This window comes from Typopeltis vanoorti, chromosome 15 (genome assembly GCF_054136105.1).
Source record: "Typopeltis vanoorti isolate ZY-2024b chromosome 15, IOZ_Tvanoo_1.0, whole genome shotgun sequence".
Lineage (NCBI taxonomy): Eukaryota > Metazoa > Arthropoda > Arachnida > Uropygi > Thelyphonidae > Typopeltis > Typopeltis vanoorti.
In genome coordinates this window covers 34,310,610-34,329,769 of record NC_143563.1, presented here as the reverse complement: position 1 = coordinate 34,329,769, position 19,160 = coordinate 34,310,610, and the positions used below count along the sequence as shown (strand labels likewise).

Sequence of the window (19,160 nt, the reverse complement as noted above, 5' to 3'; positions counted from 1 at the left end):
AGTTTGCAGAACTTAGCAAGTGATTCTTTTCCAACTTATCGATACTAAAATGGAAATGGCATTTCAAAAGCACTCGTGCTGATAAGAACAAGCATGTCCGCTTTTAGTTATCTTCTCTACTCTTTTCTGTGTAGTCATTTTATCAGACAACAGCTGCATGTAAGTGTGTATATTCATGTGTGACTTGCGTGCTTGTATTCCAAAATTTGTTAAAAGTTGGTGTGTTTTGTTTCACAAACCATTATCAGGAGTTAAATTGTCTTAATCTCGAAATGTCTCTAATTTCTTCATAAATAGCATGACTTTTCTTTGAAATTATTTTCGGTAGTTTTTTTTCTTCTCCAAGCCCTCTTGTTAACGAAGAGGAGGATTGGGGGGGGGGGGAGAAGAGTTCGTGTTTCATTGTATCTGAAAAATTCGAATACAGTAGTGATAATACTTTGTGTTCTGACAATAAGTTGGTGCTGCGTTTTTTTTTTTTTTCTCACTATCAAAATATACATTCACCATCAAATTCTGCATCTCTAAGTAACTTAAATATCATGTAAGCACAAGAATGTGTAATGATAACTACTTTTTCAGTCTGAGAATAGCAGACCCTTCTCACTGATATAAGGCAAGTTAAAAATATGGGTCATAACATTATATTTCACTTTCATGGCACAAACCGCGAGCATAGAGATGGCTTTTGACACGTTAATGCAATTAATGTTGAAACAGTGATGGCTCGTGGCTTGAAATCGTGGGGATGCTGTAACTTTCGAAATATATATATACACACACTGTAAGTACAGTGTATACGTGTTTGGATAAAATATCAAAATTATAGTAAAAATTTAAAAAAAAATGAAACATCAAAAAATATTGTATATTATCGATAAAATTATACAGTTTAGTATAATTCAAAATTACTTAAAATAAAATTCATTCCTTTAATTGTAATTAAAGGAATGGATTTACAATTTTTGGACATTGCAATTAAATCCTTTAATTGGAATGTCCAAATGGGAGAGTAAACGCGATAAGCATTACGAACGATTTACTACTGGCACAAACTGCGTATAAACAACAGTGGAACTGCGCGACGGACAGTGTCTCATTAAGCTAATAGCTCGTATCTCACTATGACGTGCATATGCTTGCGCGCGTAGCGTAGCAATATGACACTATGGTAAACACAGTGCTGCTAGCGTCCTTCGCTAGCAAGTGCTAAGCCTAAGTGCTACAAGATGGATTTTTATTATTTGTTATACAAAATAAGAGAATTGTATAGCATTGTTGATGATAAAATTAAATATTACAAGCAAATATAAATAAATTAATAAATATATTGAGAAAAATTGGGGGTGCTGCAGGTCTGTAGTGCCTATGTACGAGCCGTCCCTGGTTGTAAGGTTATTTCTGTTAACTTGTTATGAAAACAAGTTAGCCATTTCTGCCCACGAAAGAGGCAAACTCAGAGGAACACAAACCATTGACTGGTATCGTCGTCCTCATAGCCATGTTGCTTCTGACGCAAACCCAGATAACAACAGTTCTGTTGATCTGGTTTTCTTCAACATGGAGATGGTTGGGGCAAAGACACTTAATCCATGTAACTTTAAATTTGAATGTTTATTTCAAAGAATATTTGAAGGCCTTATTGCATCCTCGGAGCCTGAATTAGCGATATCCTTACCAAAAGCAAATGTATCTTTTAATAGAGCATTATGTAACTGATTTTGACGTGTCAGCTGCCAATCCATTGTTGTATGTTCTATCTTTTGAATTTGCTTTATTTCACCGAAGACTATATTGCACGTACGTGTATCTGATTTTTAACGATAAAAGGCCGCTGCTGGCTCGTACGGGACCTTTTGTGCGAATTAGAAAAAAGGCTTTCCTTCAAGGAATTTTTGTTTCTGCTTCTTTTAGGTTACTGTATTTCAGGGGTGGAAATAAATATCCGAAAAATGAATCCTTTTTGATCCTCAGACAATTATTCCGGAGTGGAACGATTTTATTTATTTATTTTGTAAATAAATATATATATATATATATATATATATATATATATATATATATATATATTTCTATTCTGCTGAAACAATGTTTAGAGGGGCGATGTTTTTTTTTTTTTTTTGTGCTCCGGTAAATAGTTCCGGTTCTTAGCAAATAATAAAAATTCACTCTCAGAAAATAATACTTCATCTGAAGAAGGGGGGGGGGACCTATTTTTAAATCGACGACAACATACGCATGCTTATATCTTCTCTAGAGATACTGGAGCAAGTATTGACAGTGTCAATACAGTAAACCCTCGATTTAACGGACAAAATTTCCGGTCCGTATGTCGCATGTGAAAATTGACACCTTGTTAATTTTAAAATGCTTTTAACCAACATTTGCTTATAATTAAATTAACAGATTAAATTTAAAAAATTAACAACTGAATTTAACAAAATTTGGCGAATAGGCCGTCATATGTTAATCCCCTCTTGAATCTGATGTCAAAGTAGAAACGAAAGGCTGTGCAGTCCATTCCACATCTTCTAATATATCAAATGTTTTGCCTATATTAAGTGACTCGTATGATCGCAGAAGTTTTAATGTAATATATGATGATACATCTGGTTTGACTAATATCCCAAGTTTAAGTGATCATCAAGACTTCGCAGTTAGCTACCATCAGTCACATAGGGAACATACATGTTTTATACAGCCATATCCCAATGTATCGGATAGAAGCATGTGGAGTAGACTGTGTTGTGCAAGTTCTCCTGAAACAAATGAACGGACATTTTTAAATGACTGTAATATATTTTATAATTTTGATCAGACCAAATTGTATAATCTATCTTTTAGAATTCCAATATGTTCTAATATTTTTTATGGAATAGGAAGTATGGGGGGATTAAGAATGACAAAGTATGAGAATGACAGAAGTGAATATGTGCATGGAATAAATAGTGCAGAAATAGATACACACGTATTGCTGAGTGATATACTGAAGAATGTGAGAGAGGTTCAGGAACAAAAACAAGCATCAGTGGGAGTAAACGATGTCAAGTTAAGAAGCAAAAAAGATATTGTGCTGTATGGGAATTCTATAATTAAGGGTGTGAAGGATGGTAGAGTAATTAAAGCGTGTTATCCAGGGTCAAAGATTAAGGTTATAACTAGGGCTGTGAAATTGCAGAAAGATGGAGTGAGTGAGATTATTGCAGTTATAGGGACGAATGATCTACGTAGCGAAAGATTTTCTGTAAGACGGGATTTGAAGAATTTAATGATTGCAATGAATGCAAAGAGTGAGAGTGGAAAGATCATGAGTGTGCTACCACGATTTGATTGTGATGAAATGAACAGAAGAGCAATTATAGTAAATGGAATGGTGTCCAGATTGTGTAAAAGGTTTTGCAAAGAAATGAAACTGAATATTCATTTTATGAATGTCTGGGATGAGTTTGATAAAAGGAAGGAGTATTTTAAGAGAGATGGTTTGCACTTACATGGATTAGGAGCTTGGCATTTAGAACATTTATTGATAAAGGACAGAGTAAAGGGTCATAAACAGGGAAATGGGATTTGCTTAAGGAGGCAGGTGATAGAGTTAGCTGTAAATAGTACTAAGGTCATTAATCGTTGTGAAACTGGGATTAATTGTTCGCAGAATGTTAACAGTATACAGAGTGGGGTAATTCGCACACAGGGATATTATGGGAGGAAGGGAGTATTGCAGTTTATGTATACCAATGCTCGAAGTATTAGGAATAAGTGTGAAGAATTTTTGTCATTACTTAGTACAACATGGCCAAAAATTATAGGAATTAGCGAAACTTGGTTAACCAAGAATGATGTAGTTATTGGGATTGAATGTAAGGGGTACAGTATTTTCAGACAGGACAGAGATGACAGAATGGGGGGAGGGGTTTTATTAATGATAGACGAAACATTAAAGCCAAAAAAGATAGAAGTACCTCACTGTGACAGATATGTAGAGGGCAGTTAATTAGAGGGCTGTTTGGTGTGAGATAGAGATTAACAAGGCGAAATATGTAATTGGTTGTTGCTATAATCCAAGGGGAATAAGGGAGAATGTAGATAGCGTGTATTGGCAAATTAGTACGATGAGTAAAGGTCAAGTAATTATTTGTGGGATTTTAACTTTGGGGACATAGATTGGGAGAAGGAATGGTCACGGAACAAAGGAAATGGAGTTTATACAATTGTTAAGAGATAATTACCTAAGACAGCATGTGATGGAAGGGACAAGAGATTCTAGTGTGTTAGATCTGGTCATAACATCGGAGAACATATCAATAAGTAATTTAGTTACAATGTCTCCACTTGGGGAAAGCGATCATGTGGTCTTGACCTGGGAGATTGAAAGACGTACTGAATATTCTATTAAGAATGGGTATATGTGGAATTACAAGCTGGTGATTATGGCAAGCTGAGAAGTCAGCTTTCAGCTGTATTATGGCATGAGAAATTCAAGGGGAGAGATGTTGATGGTGCGTGGGAGATTCTCAAGGAGTATTTGAAGAAAGCTGTATCAGACTGTATTCCCAGAGTCAGAAGGAGAAATCAAGTAGGAGTAAAATGGATGACTAATACTATTAAACAAGAGTTGCAGATAAAGAAAAGGTTGTGGAAGACATATAAAGAAAAAGGTGATGAGCGTTCCAATGAGCAATATAAGGTACAGGCAAAGAGAGTAACCTGTATGGTAAGGAAAGCCAAAGCTAATTATGAGAGGAAGCTAGCTGATGAATCCAAAAGAAACCCTAAAGAGTTCTTTCGCTATGTGGCTAGTAAAAGGAAGAATATCCATGGAAAGATTACTTTAAAAAGTGTTGATGGTAAGGAAATTACTGAAGCTAATCAAATAGTTGAGTTGCTTAGTGATCATTTCACAAAAGTGTACCATCTTCGTAGTGATAGTGCAGTGTCAGATGTGCCATTGACTGATGAGAGTATAGAGATAGATGAAATTGAGGTGCTTAATATATTAAAGAACCTTAATGCTAACACTGCCATTGGGTTAGATGGCATATCGGCCCATGTGTTACGAGAATGTGCAAGAGAATTAGCAACTCCTCTAACCAGGATGTCTAATTTAAGCCTCAGTTCTGGTAAAGTGCCAATAGAGTGGAAAGAGGGGAAAATAGTTCCATTGCACAAGGGAGGCTCTAAGACTGATGTTGCAAATTATAGACCAATCAATATATCTGGAGTGATGGTTAAGATTTTGGAGAAATTAGTTAAAATTAGAATTCAGGACTGGGTGGACAGCAATATGATACTTTATAAGGGGCAACATGGTTTTGTGAAGGGTAGGTCTTGCCTAAGTAATTTGCTTACGTTCTATAATAAAGTAACAGTGGAGTTGGATAAAGGAAATCCTTACTCAGTGATACTGCTTGACTTTGCAAAGGCTTTTGACAGGATTCCACATGGAACTCTGTTACATAAATTAGAGCAAATGGGTTTGGATCCGAAGATGGTGATTTGGATTAAAGGATGGCTGGCGGACAGATATCAAAGAGTGGTTTACGGAGGAGCTGAGTCCAGGAAAAGGCAAGTGACTAGTGGTGTACCTCAGGGCTCAGTTCTTGGTCCTCTATTGTTTAATTTGTACATCAATGATATTGGAAATACCTTGAATGGAAATATCCACTTGTTTGCTGATGATGCAAAATTGGGAAGAGCGATAATCAATTCAAATGATGTGGATATTTTACAGGATGACTTAAATAGGCTGACGCTATGGACTGAGGTAAATGGCTGTCAGTTCAACGTGGCTAAGTGTAAGGTGATGCACTTCGGGAGGATGACATCGCATGCTGTTTACTATATTAACGGAACTGAACTGCAGGAAGTTGATGAGACAAGAGACTCGGGAGTTATTGTGGACAGAGAACTTAAGTTTAAAGGGCATATTGCTAAGATTGCCAAAACATCACATCAAATTACATGGTTGTTGAGGAACACACTAACAAGCAGGGATAGGGAAGTTATTGTTCCACTCTATAAGGCATTAATAAGGCCGCATTTGGACTATTGTGCACAGATCTGGTCGCCAGGATTTCTTGGTGATGCGGAAGTGGTAGAGAGGATTCAGAGGCGGGTTACAAAGATTGTTGCAGGTCTGTGGGCTGTTCCCTATGAGGATAGATTGATGATCTGTGGGCTCCAAAAACTAGCTGATAGACGTAGGAGAGGAGATATGATAGAGGTATTTAAATTGTTAAAGGGATTTTACAGGATTGATACTGATGATATTCTTAAGACCAATGCAGGATGTGAGAGAACGAGGGGCCATCCCTGGAGATTGTGTAAGAGTGTGGTTAACAAGGGTGTTAGGACTAGATTTTTTACTTGGAGGGTTGTGAATGGGTGGAATGGTTTGCCAGAACTGGTTGTGAATGCTTCAACTGTGAATGAATTTAAGGAGAGGTATGACAGGTATTGTGTAAATAATGATTAGTGTGTCAATGTCGGGTCTCCCGCGATGAGTCTTTTGACTCCATGGAGACACCGTTAAAATAATAATAATAATAATAATAATATAGTAATTTAGCCGACATAAATGAGTCACCGCTCATAAAACATGTTCGGCGAATGATTATCACATGATTACACCAATCGGCTGTAATTGGTTCTTTTGTCGCGTGGCGTGACTTTCTGCTGCGGTTTTAACCCGCGCGCGCCGACCGATGTTCCTAAGGCTCAGGGGTGGGGAACCTTTTTAGTAGCAAGGGCGAAAATTGCTAATTTAAAAACTTCCGCGGGCGACTGTTAAATTTTAACTTATATATAGTGTATGTATGTCCAATATATATCTTACCAGACGTATGACGATCATATTATATGTAATATAGCTATTTTTGGTTTTTATATTTAATTATTTAAATTTAAATAAATTTAAATTATTATAAAATTTTATTTACATGTACATACGAGTACATCAGCAAAGGGGCGAATTGAAATAGACTTGCAGGCGAGGGTTTCCCCACCCTTGCTCTAAATAGAGCTATTTAGAGCCTTAGATGTTCCGACGTACGCTAAGCCACGCCCAGTAGTGTGTATTTGTTTATGCGCGGTGAATGTACGTATTTTCTAGACATATTCAATATAAATTTTAAATTAAATAATCTGTCAATTTTTTTAAAATACGCATCCGGAAAATCTACTATTATATAACGGACTTCCGGATTTAACTGACACCCTCTCGCTCGAATTAGTCCGTCATATCGAGGTTTTACTGTATTTACTTGCTCCAGTATCTCGTTTTTTTTATCGAAATGGCACTAGATTTTATACTTTCTTGTGACTTTGTTGACCTTAAACAGTTTTTAATAAATTTTAATTTGGAGAAGCTTCATTCTCCACTGGTGATCGATATTGGCAAAGTTAAATATATTTTAGGAGTTACAAGTATTCGGAAATGTATCCGCAGATTATTGCTGTTTATATATTGTGCAATACTTGAACTTCAGCGGTAGTTAATGGATATTAATTTCATCAGTATCCATTCCTTATGTTAATCAGTCCGTTTCGACTATGTAAAACAAAATTTTACACAGTTGCAGCAGTTCACGTTCATTGTAATTCTTCAAATAACATAAGTCATCTAGAACAGCGCTTCTTAAACTTTTTCCACTCGCGACCCCATTTCGCCAGGGTAATTTTTATGCGATCCCAGGTATATAAAATACATTTACTGATAAATCATAAAGAAATCATTTTAAAACAATTCTTTGGTATAAATATAATTTTACCATTTACATAAAGAATTACAAACAATAGCCTCGAAGCTGAAGTAATTTTTGGTGTTGCGCGTTCAGAAACCTTTTACTGTTGCCAAATTTTTCGCAACCGTCGTTTTCGGTTACGCGACTCCATTTGGGGTCGCGACCCACAGTTTAAGAAGCTCTGATCTAGAGCACTTTTCAGTGCTCATTAGATTAAAGTGTTTTTTTTTTTTTTTGTTTTTTTTTCAAACTTTTCTAGCGGCTGTCCACTTGGACAAAGCGTATAATGCAGCTCTCTACTAGCCCATACCCTACCCTTAGTAGAAATATGTAAAGTAGGTCATATTTTTATCACCAGCGGTGAGTCTTCACTTTGCCGCTCATAAGAGCAAAATTGTGTATAGATTTCATAACATATGCAACCTTAATTTATTTTAATGGAAAATTAGGATAGAATTTCTTAGAATACTATGGCAGCACACAGTGGCTGATTTCATGTACCACTATGCATTTGATTGAGATGTACATGTGGGCAAATATTATGCATATTATGTTGAAATTAAACTAGTTATATAAAAGAGCTTTTTAATTAATAGGGTTTTTAATATAACATATTTTAAACTGTATCAGAAAATTTACAAACTAAGATAAGCAAATATCTTCTTCTTCAACCTTTTGGTTCTGTCCACTGCTGGACGAAGGTCTCCCCATGATTTTCCAGACCACTCAGTTTTCTGCCTCTCCCATCCATCTCACTCCTACACTTTTTTCCAGTACATCCCTCGACCTTCTTCCTCTTTGTCTTGCTCCATCCATTGGTCTCCACTCTGTTGTTTTTCTAGTTCATCGCCCGTCACTGCATCTGGCAATATGGCCAGCCCATCTCCACTTAGCCTGTTTAATGTATTTTACAATATCCATGACACCTGCTTGAGATCTTATCCAGGTATTAGTCTTCCTATCTCTTAATGTTATTTTTAGCATACTTCTCTCCATGCGATGTTGTGTTGTTCTCAACTTTTTGTTTAGGGCTTCTGTTAAAGTCCATGTTTCTCCTCCATATGTTAGGACAGGAAGTATGCACTGGTCAAAAGCTTTCTTTTTTTGACTCGTAGAGATGTCACTCCTGAATATATCTCTCATTTTCCCATAACCCATCCATCCAAAGTGAATCTTTCAATCTCTTTTCTTTGGCAATCCTCAAAGAATAACAATTGGCCCAAATATATATATGAAGTAACTTATTCTATTTCATGGTTTTCAACTTTGACAGTTCTATGGTTTATGTATTTATTCATCATTGTTTTTGTTTTTTCTCTATTTATTTTTAATCTAATTACTCTGGTGGGTTCATTTAGCCGATTTAGCCTTTCTTCTAGATCTTCAAGATTATCTGCTATTAGGACAATATCACTGCAAATTTCAGATGATGCAACCTCTCTCCATTTATGTTTATTCCTTTTTGTTTCCCAATCAAGGCTTCTAAAGACTTCCTCTAGTGCAGCTGTAAATAATTTGGGAGATGTCACCTTGCTGGATGCCTTTTTGTATTGGGAACTTTTCACTGTTTTTATATAACTTAATTACAGAAGTTGCATTATTGTAAATATATTTTATTGTTTCAATATATGGTTCCTCAGTTCCCTGGGTTTCAAGTGCTTTTAGTTTTTCAGATGTTTTAACTGAATCAAATAATAGACTATGAAAAAGTTTATATAGGCCAGGCATAAGGGTTTATTGTATTCAATTGATTTTTCAGTGAGCTGTCTTAATGTGTGAATATGGTCCAAAGTATTGTAATTCTTTCTAAATCCAGCTTGTTCACAGGATTGCATTCCCTCTAGTTTAGATTTTATTCTATTATTTATAATTTTTGTGAAGACTTTATATATGGTGAGGAGTAGGCTTATAGGTCTGTAGTTTTTAATTTCTTCCTTATTGCCCTTTTTAAAAATTAATATTAGAAGTGAATTGTTCCAATTTTTTGGAATGTTTCTCTGTTTTAGGCATTTATTATAGAATTTAGTCAGCTGTTTGATGACAGGGCTTCCTCCCAGTTTTAAGAAGTCTACCATAATTCCATCTTCTCCTGGGGCCTTTTCGTTCTTCATTTCCACTTCATCTCAGTAAGATCTCAGGGGCATCGTGTTCTTCCTCACTCGAGTTATCCATAGATGATTCTTGGATGTCTCAGATTTTTCCTGAATTCTTTTGATTATTGCATCTCTATTTTTTTTATAAGTTCACCATTTTTTCCTCTTTCAGCAGCTATTTCCTTTGTTCCAACTGATAATGTTCATCTTAGGACCTTTATATTATTATTGTTTTCTATTGTTTCTTTAATTTTTCTAGTATTATATCATCTAATTTGATGTTTCATCCTTTTACATATAGTTTTACAAATTTCCATATATTCTATTTTATTGGTGTCATTCAGATCTCTTTTCATATCTTTTTTTTTTTATATATCAGATCTAAGGTTTCCTGTCTTAGTTTTTCCTCTCTTTGGTGTCTTTTTACACCTATTTCTAGTGCACAATTCATTCAAGACAGATTTTGTTAAGATTTCATTAGCATCATCGATGGCAGTAGCTGTGTTTAACTTTTTTTTAGTTAATTTTTGAGTGATTCTCTATGACAGCTTTTATTGTGGTAGAGGTTTTGTAGATTCACTAAATTGGACTTTTTTTCTTATGAGCTTATTCCATTCCTGTTTTTTGTTGATCCATACTTTTTTTTGCCCTTATTAGTCTGTGGTCACTTCCTGTATTAAATCTATTAAGCACTTCGGTATTATTTATTATATATCTTCTGTTGGAGAGGATGAAGTCTATTTCATTGTAAGTTTGTCTATTTGGGCTTCTCCAAGTCCATTTTAGGTTGATTTTCTTCTTGAAAAAGCTGTTCATAATAAAGAGGTTATTTTCTTCTGCGAATTCAATAAGTCTTTCTCTTCTTTCACCTCTGTCCAAATCCAAATTTACCGATGGAATTCAAATGGTCATCTCTGCTTCCAATAATTATGTAGAATTCTTTAGAATTATTTAATGTGGATTCTAATGTTTCATAGAAATCTTCTATCTCTTCATTGGATAGTTTATTAACAAACAGGACATTGTCCTTGATTGTTTTATTTATTAGGAATCCTATGCTACCAGTTGAGTTTCTATTATATTCACAGTGGGTGGTATATGTCCATAGATAGAGTAGATGTCCATCTTTTAATCGCATGAGAGTTTCTTCTTTCCTTCTTATCTCTGAAAGGCCCGCAATGTATCATTTTATAATATGGTCCGATTCCTTCTTCAGTTCTTCCAATCTATCATCATCCCATAGAGATCTGCAGGTATATGTTCCTATGATATCTTCTATCATCATTGTACACTGTAGGTGGACTCATTGTAGCTAGTGGAGACTATAGTATATTTTTCAGCCTAGACCCTCTGCATAAGTCCAGGATGCGTCCCTTTTTATGCTGGGTGATGGACGAGCCAGTATGTAATTTTCCTACTTTATTCATCATTTGCATTGTCCTCATGGGGAGGTATTTGGCCTTTTAGCACCATGCTGGCCAGATGGGTTGGTGCCTCACAATAGTGCATAAGATGAAATGACACAGCAAAATAGGAAAGATTCACCCCTAGCCCTCAAATACTCTAATAGCATTGGGAGTAAGGAGCAAGAAGAGAAGAAAGAAGTGAGGAAGGAAGAGGAGGGACCAGTCTACAAATAATATAATAGATGTATATTACATGTAAGGCATGCTGGACCATGCCTTACATGAAGTAAGGCATGGTCCAGCATCGGGTACCTCGGGTTTGCCATGCCTGTACTCACTAAAGTGAGTCCCTGAGGAGTATACAAATATACTATTTATTAATTCAAAGGATGATGTGGGAGACATTTATCATCAAATAAATTCAATAAGTGGAGGACAGGTAATTATTATGGGTGACTTTAATTATAGGGATGTAGATTGGAAAGAGGAAAGATCATATCGGTGGAAGAAAATGCAGTTTAAGCAGCTTCTTAGGAATAATTATCTAGACAACATGTAATGGAAGGAACTAGCAAGAGTGCTTGACCTTGTGATTATGTATGGGGATTTGTGCATAATGGATGTCTTGCCAACCAGCAAGAGTGATCATTCAATTTTGACTTGTGAGGCGACTAAGCATATGGAATTTCATTAAAGAAGGATTTCATGTGGAATTACAAAGCTGGGAACTACAAGAAACTTAGAAAATTGCTTGGAGTGGTACCATGGGAAGATACTTCAGAGAAAACATGTTAGTAGTGCATGGAAAGTAGTAAAGGAATGTTTGAAGGAATAAGTAGCTGACTGTATACCAGGAGTTAAAAGAATTAATAAACTGTGAATTAAATGGGTGACTTGCAGCATTAATCAGGAGTTAAAAAGAAAGAGAAGCATGTGGAAGAAATTCAAAGATAGAGGTGATCAGCTTCCATGAAGAGTATAAAGCACAAGCCAGAAGAGTGACTGGTATGAGCAAGAGTAACCTTAAAGAGTTCTTTCAGTATGTGGCAAGTAAAAGAAAGAGTGACCACAATAGAATGATTTTGAAAGAAAAAAAAACTCTTTGGGATTATCTTTGGCCTGTACTGCTAATTTCCTTTCATACTCTGTTTTTGCTTTTCCAGTACACTGGTTACCCTTCTGTCCAATGCTTTGCAGGCATGTGTGTGCTGGTTAGCTTTCTCCTTGAAATCCCTCCACAGATTTTTCCTTTTTTGCAGCTCCAACTTAATGATGGTATTCATCCATTTAGCACCCACTTGATTTATTCTCCTTACTCTGGGTATGCTATTACTTCCTCAAACACTCCACTTCCTATACACTTTATCCAAGTTTAAGCAAACAAAATTTGCACATGAAGTTTCTTCTCGACTAAGCTACTTTATATAGAAGCTAATTACTTCACGTAATGCAAATGGTGTTTTTATTTTTTATGAGAGGATATGTGAAATTCTGCTTACATAGGGAAACTGACATGGACTGAAACATTATGAAACGTTGGTGAGGTCTGCTATAAAATGAGAATTGCAGAATTTATGTTAGTAATCATATAGTGAAGAACCTAGCTGGTGATGGATGTCTCCATCACTTTCAAGAGTATTGAGGTAAGGGCAATGGAACAACAGTTTGAGGACTGACTTTTTTACAGATAGAGATTTACTTCCCTGCTGACATGTAGATGCTAGAAAAGTGTGACAGCTTATATAGATGATACAGGATGGGTATTAATTTGAGAACACAAGTGTAAGCACAGCTGAAAGAAGAGGTGACACCACCTGGACCAGGAGAAGTATTAATATCAAGACTAATGAGAATTTTTCAGATACTGCTTCTGATCTTTCATCACATTCTTTCCATTTATTTTCATTTTCTACTCTCCTCCTTCCATTTCATTCCTATAATTAAAATTATCCATTGTGATCACCTTTCTTTTACATACCAAACAAGTTTGTCTAAACATTTCATCATCAATGCTGTCTTCATTCCCTCAGCTATAATGTCATCCTTATTAGATACATTGTTTATTTCAATTTTATATTAAATAGTCTCAAAGGTATTATTAGACACATTGTTTATTTCAATTTTATATTAAATAGTCTCAAAGCTATCACATATACTGCTGTTTTCCAGTTCCACTTTTAGCAGGGTGGATGTGAGAACTAACTAAATAATTTTTCTCCTTGTTAGTTTAGTGTAATAACTTATTTTATTCTTTCATTTGTAGATGGTTATTATGATGCTACAGAAGAGAACAAAACATATGATGCAACTCCTGACAGTGGTGTACATGATCTCTCTGGAATGGATCCAGAACAGAGAGCAAAACTCGAAGATGATTGGAAAGTTGAACTTGCAAAGGTATTTTAGGTTTTCATGAACAGTATAATTTTGAAATATAGAAATTGCTGATTGTGTGGTTAGTTTTTTTTTTTTTTTTACTGAAGTTGTTGTGGACTTTATAGTGTTGAGATATATTTTGCAAAGTGAGTAAGCATCTGTTACCCTAGATGAATAATTCAACTATATCCTCTCCACTGGGTACCAATCTGCCAGTGTCATTATCCTCCTATAGTCACTTTTCTTTCTACTTTTCGCATAATGAAAGAACTCACTAGGATTTTTCTTAGCTCAATTGACTAATTTTTGCTGCCCTTACCAACTGAGTCACCTTCCTGGCCTGCTCCTTGTACTCCTCATGTAACTGATCATTACCAACATTCATCTTGTGTTGTCTCCACAGTGCTGTCTTCTTCCAGATTTCACACTTAATATCTTCTTTAATCCATTTTACTCCTACCTTGTTTAGCAATTTCATCTTTGGAATACACTCAGACATTGTTGCTATTAAATAGCTCTTGGTCAATGCCCATGCAGAGTCTGTACCTTCTCGCTCAGCTCCTCTTTCCACATTATAGCTCTCAGTTGTTGCCTAAGCTTTCCATATTCACTAAGCCTTGTAGTTCCACATACATCCATTCTTTAAAGAAGTTCTCATGTGACTGGCTGCAACCTATGTGATCACTTCATGGTCACTCTCTCTCCAACTGGGAAAAGATTAGGCACTCCATTTGCAATCACATCCTCTGATGATATACTCCATATTCCCCAATGCTATCTCTTCATTCCAGTCAGTATTGCCATAGTTGAAATTGCCCATAATGATCTTCCTTTGTTTGCTCACTAAGCCAAGTTGCCTATACATCTCCACCTTCTACATTCTATCAACTTCCACACCATACTACTTCAAAACCACTGCCACTTTTTTCTCCTTATATCTCAACCTTGCATGCACATAATTCCCCTATCATCATCAGCCCCCCCCCCTCTCTTCTTGCCTTTCCCATCTTCACTGTCTTTCTTTCTTCTTTCACTTATCTTCCTATATGTGGAGAACATATTTAAACAAAAATGGTAAAATTTAAGGAAACACGTTGACAAAAGTGACCTGTTTAGATGCTAGAAAGGTAATAGAAATTATAGATTACTTTACATTAAAAACAAACCAACTTTATTGCTAGATTATTAAATTATGATTACGACATTATTTGCTACCTTTTCCAAAGAAGCCAATAAAGTGTGAAATATTCCATTATAAAATTATGCAAATATATGATGGCTATATTAGCAGAGAATTAAATAAATTTATAGGCAAGATAGAAACAAGTAAGGAAAGGATCTTCAATAATGAAATATTGAAATGCACTATTTTATTTATTTTATTATTATTATTATTTTTTTTTTTGTAGTGATATTTTGTTTACACAATTTTACTATAGTCACAATCTTGTTTCACTGAATTTTGACATTTAGATAGTCGTGTTGAAACAACCAAATTTGAAATCCCTTTCTAAATTTTAATAGAGATCTTTCATATTAAACTTCATTTATTTAAAACATTATTTCATATCATTTAATGAATACTAAATGATATGAAAATCATTCCAGTGATAATAGGGGAAGAAAGAAAGAAATTAGTTAGACCTCCAGACTTCACTGCAGTGTAGAGTGTAATTCATAAATTAAATACAGCACAGTTTTGGCATTGTTCAGAGTTGAATGTTTAATTTCATTTTATTTATTTCACTCATAAGCTCTCTCTGAAAATGGTGTTCAGAGAGGGCTTCTGAGTGAAAGTTTCATACTCTGCTCTGACTCTTGATTTTTTTTATTTTTTATTTTATTTTATTTTTTTTTTATCCCAGCCATTCAAAAGTCCTTTCTGACCGTTAAAGAATTATTACTATCAGTGAATTGACTTGCTGAATTGTGCTATTAAGTGATCCACTTGGAACCCATAGACATTCTAGTTCACATCCTAAATCACAAATTTTATTAAATTTCACTCAGTCAGAGGTGTTTCCATTAGACATCTATCATTCCTTTGCCCTTACATATGGTCCAGATAAGTGCAAATTAAGATGATTTGTTAAATTTTAGAAGGATTTATAATGCTGAGTTTCAATAAGATGTCATAAATATAGTAAAAGCTCAGAAGAAATAATTATAACTAATAAACTTAAAACAGAATATCTAAATTATATTCAGAATTGTGGAAGTGATAAAGTTATGGCTGTAGAAGAATTAAGTTATTTAAGTCTGAGTTCATATGTTTAAGTGATAACATCACTTAAACATAGATTTATATTACTAGTCTGGTCAGTTTTCATAGTCTTGCTGCTCTCCAGCTGCCAGACCTTGGGTTGAAATCCTACCATAGGCATGGATGTTGAAATGTCTTTAGGTGTAAACACTTTTGTGGTTTGCTGTGAGACCATCGCTGTGCTTATTAGAGACACATAGAAACTTGAAAACATACCATCTCTTGATCTAGAGCAGGGAACAGGATTATTTGAACTCTTTATCTATCTGCCCATGGTACTAAATTATACTATACTTTTATAACTTTTTATGTGGGATTCAAATAAAGATGAATTTGATCATCTATGCAGGAATTAGATTTTGAAGAAATAATTAGTAGGAATCCATCAAAAGAATGGAAAGAACAAATACTAATTCACATAGAAAGATTATTTATTAGTATTATTATTTATTGTGTACCGATATGTCTACTCACGGTTTACCTCTTTTAAAACTTAAAATAGTAATTGCTGTTGATATAGTTCGCCCACCATTTCTAAATCCCTTCTTGGCTTTGTGCCAAGAATAGTCGATTCATGCTGAAGGGGAGAAAGAAATGAAGGATGTACGAATTGGTCGCCAACATGCGAAATCACGTGCTTTCTTGTCTGTCGCTGCACTAGTACTAGCTTGATTTTTGTTGTTCTCTTTTTGCATTTTTTTTTATTATTAATTTGTATGATGGATCCAGTACAGTCAACAAGTTCTATTGTTACACGTTTCAGTAGCTCTTGCAAAAGAATATTGAATAATGTGCTGACATTCTGCGAAAAAGAATCGTCAGAAGGCCGTCTTCTTGTTCCCCTTTCTCAAGTCATAAAACGTGCAAGTGCAATTGCGGGCGTATCGGGGTCGACTGTTAAAAGAATTTGTAGGGAATCAAAAGGTGAAGGTAAGCCAAAATTTAAATCTCCTAAAAAAAAAAAAAAAAAAAAACCACAGAGTAAAGAAAACCATCCATCAAAACCGTACCTTTGAATGATTTTGATGTAGACGTTATAAGAAGAGCTATTCACGAATTTTACGTATTCGAGAAAAGAGTGCCAACTGTTCCGAAATTGATTCCTGTGCTTAAAGAAAAAATTAATTTTCCTTGGAAAAGAGAAACTTTAAGGAAAATACTTCATGAAATCGGATTTTGTTTTAAAAAGTCCCAGAATAAAAGGAAACTTATCATGAAGCGAAATGACATTGTTTTATGTAGAACGCAGTATTTGAAGGTATTAACACTACGTACATTTTTCCAACTGTTATACAAGCAAAAACAGCAATGTTCGTAAAAGAAAAGCTAAATTTTCCGACCGGTAATAATAAACAAACTCAGTTTGTTTATTATTACATCCCAGAAGACAGACTGATTACCCTATTATCGGAATGGATTCTCCTTTTTCTGACATGCGCAGTAGTTTTGAGGGACCTCAAATCGGTGGGCGAACTATAAAAGACCATAATAAAAGACCTCAATAAAATTATTGGGATCTGATTCAAATTCCTGTTATAAAATATTCAGCTTTTATAATAAATCTCTGAACAATTTTAAGAAGGGCTGCTGATGTATAGATCCAGCTTTCTTTGTTAATACTTGAAAAAAAAAGTACAATCTAGAAACAGATGTAGTATTCATAGATTTTGAAAATGAATTTGATAAAGAAAAAGTATTTTATTTAAAATATTATAAAAAGCTCTTAGAATGTGAATGTTATCAAATAACATTGAGAGCTTCTTGTATTTGTATGTAGTTTATTATCTTCATATATAAGATTAAACTTTAACTCCTTGATGTACTGCTTTCGAAGATGAGAAGTTAGAGATGTCTCCCTATCTCTACCATTCTAAAACAAGAATATAATTTTTTATCTAGTGTAATGTAATTATTTAATATATATATATTTAACTAAAGTAATAATAAAATGGAATTATCCTTCCCCCTGATGCTATTAGAGTATTCGAGGGCTAGGGGTGAGTCTTTCCTATCTTGCTAAGTTATTTCGGCTTATGCAGCCACTGAAGGAGGCAAGCTAGCCTCAATAGGTGCCGGTCCCAAGCCCGGATAAATGCGAGGGTTGATGTCAGGAAGGGCATCCGGTCGGAAAACTTCAGTGCCAACTCAAACTATGATTATGAGTCGAAGAGAAAATGATATAAGGGCTAGGGCCTACTTTATTCATCATTTGCATTGTCCTCATGGGGAGGTATTTGCCTTTTAGCACCATGCTGGCCAGATGGGTTGGTGCCTCACAATAGTGCATAAGATGAAATGACACAGCAAAATAGGAAAGATTCACCCCTAGCCCTCAAATACTCTAATAGCATTGGGAGTAAGGAGCAAGAAGAGAAGAAAGAAGTGAGGAAGGAAGAGGAGGGACCAGTCTACAAATAATATAATAGATGTATATTACATGTAAGGCATGTAAAGCATGCTGGACCATGCCTTACATGAAGTAAGGCATGGTCCAGCATCGGGTACCTCGGGTTTGCCATGCCTGTACTCACTAAAGTGAGTCCCTGAGGAGTATACAAATATACTATTTATTAATTCAAAGGATGATGTGGGAGACATTTATCATCAAATAAATTCAATAAGTGGAGGACAGGTAATTATTATGGGTGACTTTATTATAGGGATGTAGATTGGAAAGAGGAAAGATCATATCGGTGGAAGAAAATGCAGTTTAAGCAGCTTCTTAGGAATAATTATCTAGACAACATGTAATGGAAGGAACTAGCGAGAGTGCTTGACCTTGTGATTATGTATGGGGATTTGTGCATAATGGATGTCTTGCCAACCAGCAAGAGTGATCATTCAATTTTGACTTGTGAGGCGACTAAGCATATGGAATTTCATTAAAGAAGGATTTCATGTGGAATTACAAAGCTGGGAACTACAAGAAACTTAGAAAATTGCTTGGAGTGGTACCATGGGAAGATACTTCAGGGAAAACATGTTAGTAGTGCATGGAAAGTAGTAAAGGAATGTTTGAAGGAATAAGTAGCTGACTGTATACCAGGAGTTAAAAGAATTAATAAACTGTGAATTAAATGGGTGACTTGCAGCATTAATCAGGAGTTAAAAAGAAAGAGAAGCATGTGGAAGAAATTCAAAGATAGAGGTGATCAGCTTCCATGAAGAGTATAAAGCACAAGCCAGAAGAGTGACTGGTATGAGCAAGAGTAACCTTAAAGAGTTCTTTCAGTATGTGGCAAGTAAAAGAAAGAGTGACCACAATAGAATGATTTTGAAAGAA

At 35.1% G+C, this 19,160-nt stretch overlaps 1 protein-coding gene across 1 annotated transcript in view; it reads left to right on the top strand.

Annotated features, from left to right (window-relative positions):
- The window catches only part of LOC150098590 (uncharacterized), a 134,263-nt gene that overhangs the window by 46,171 nt on the left and 68,932 nt on the right, over positions 1–19,160 (top strand). The window contains exon 2 of the mRNA XM_090405279.1: positions 13,502–13,635. Within this exon, the coding sequence (XP_090261405.1) occupies positions 13,502–13,635 (134 nt within the window). The remainder of the gene's footprint in view (positions 1–13,501; positions 13,636–19,160) is intronic.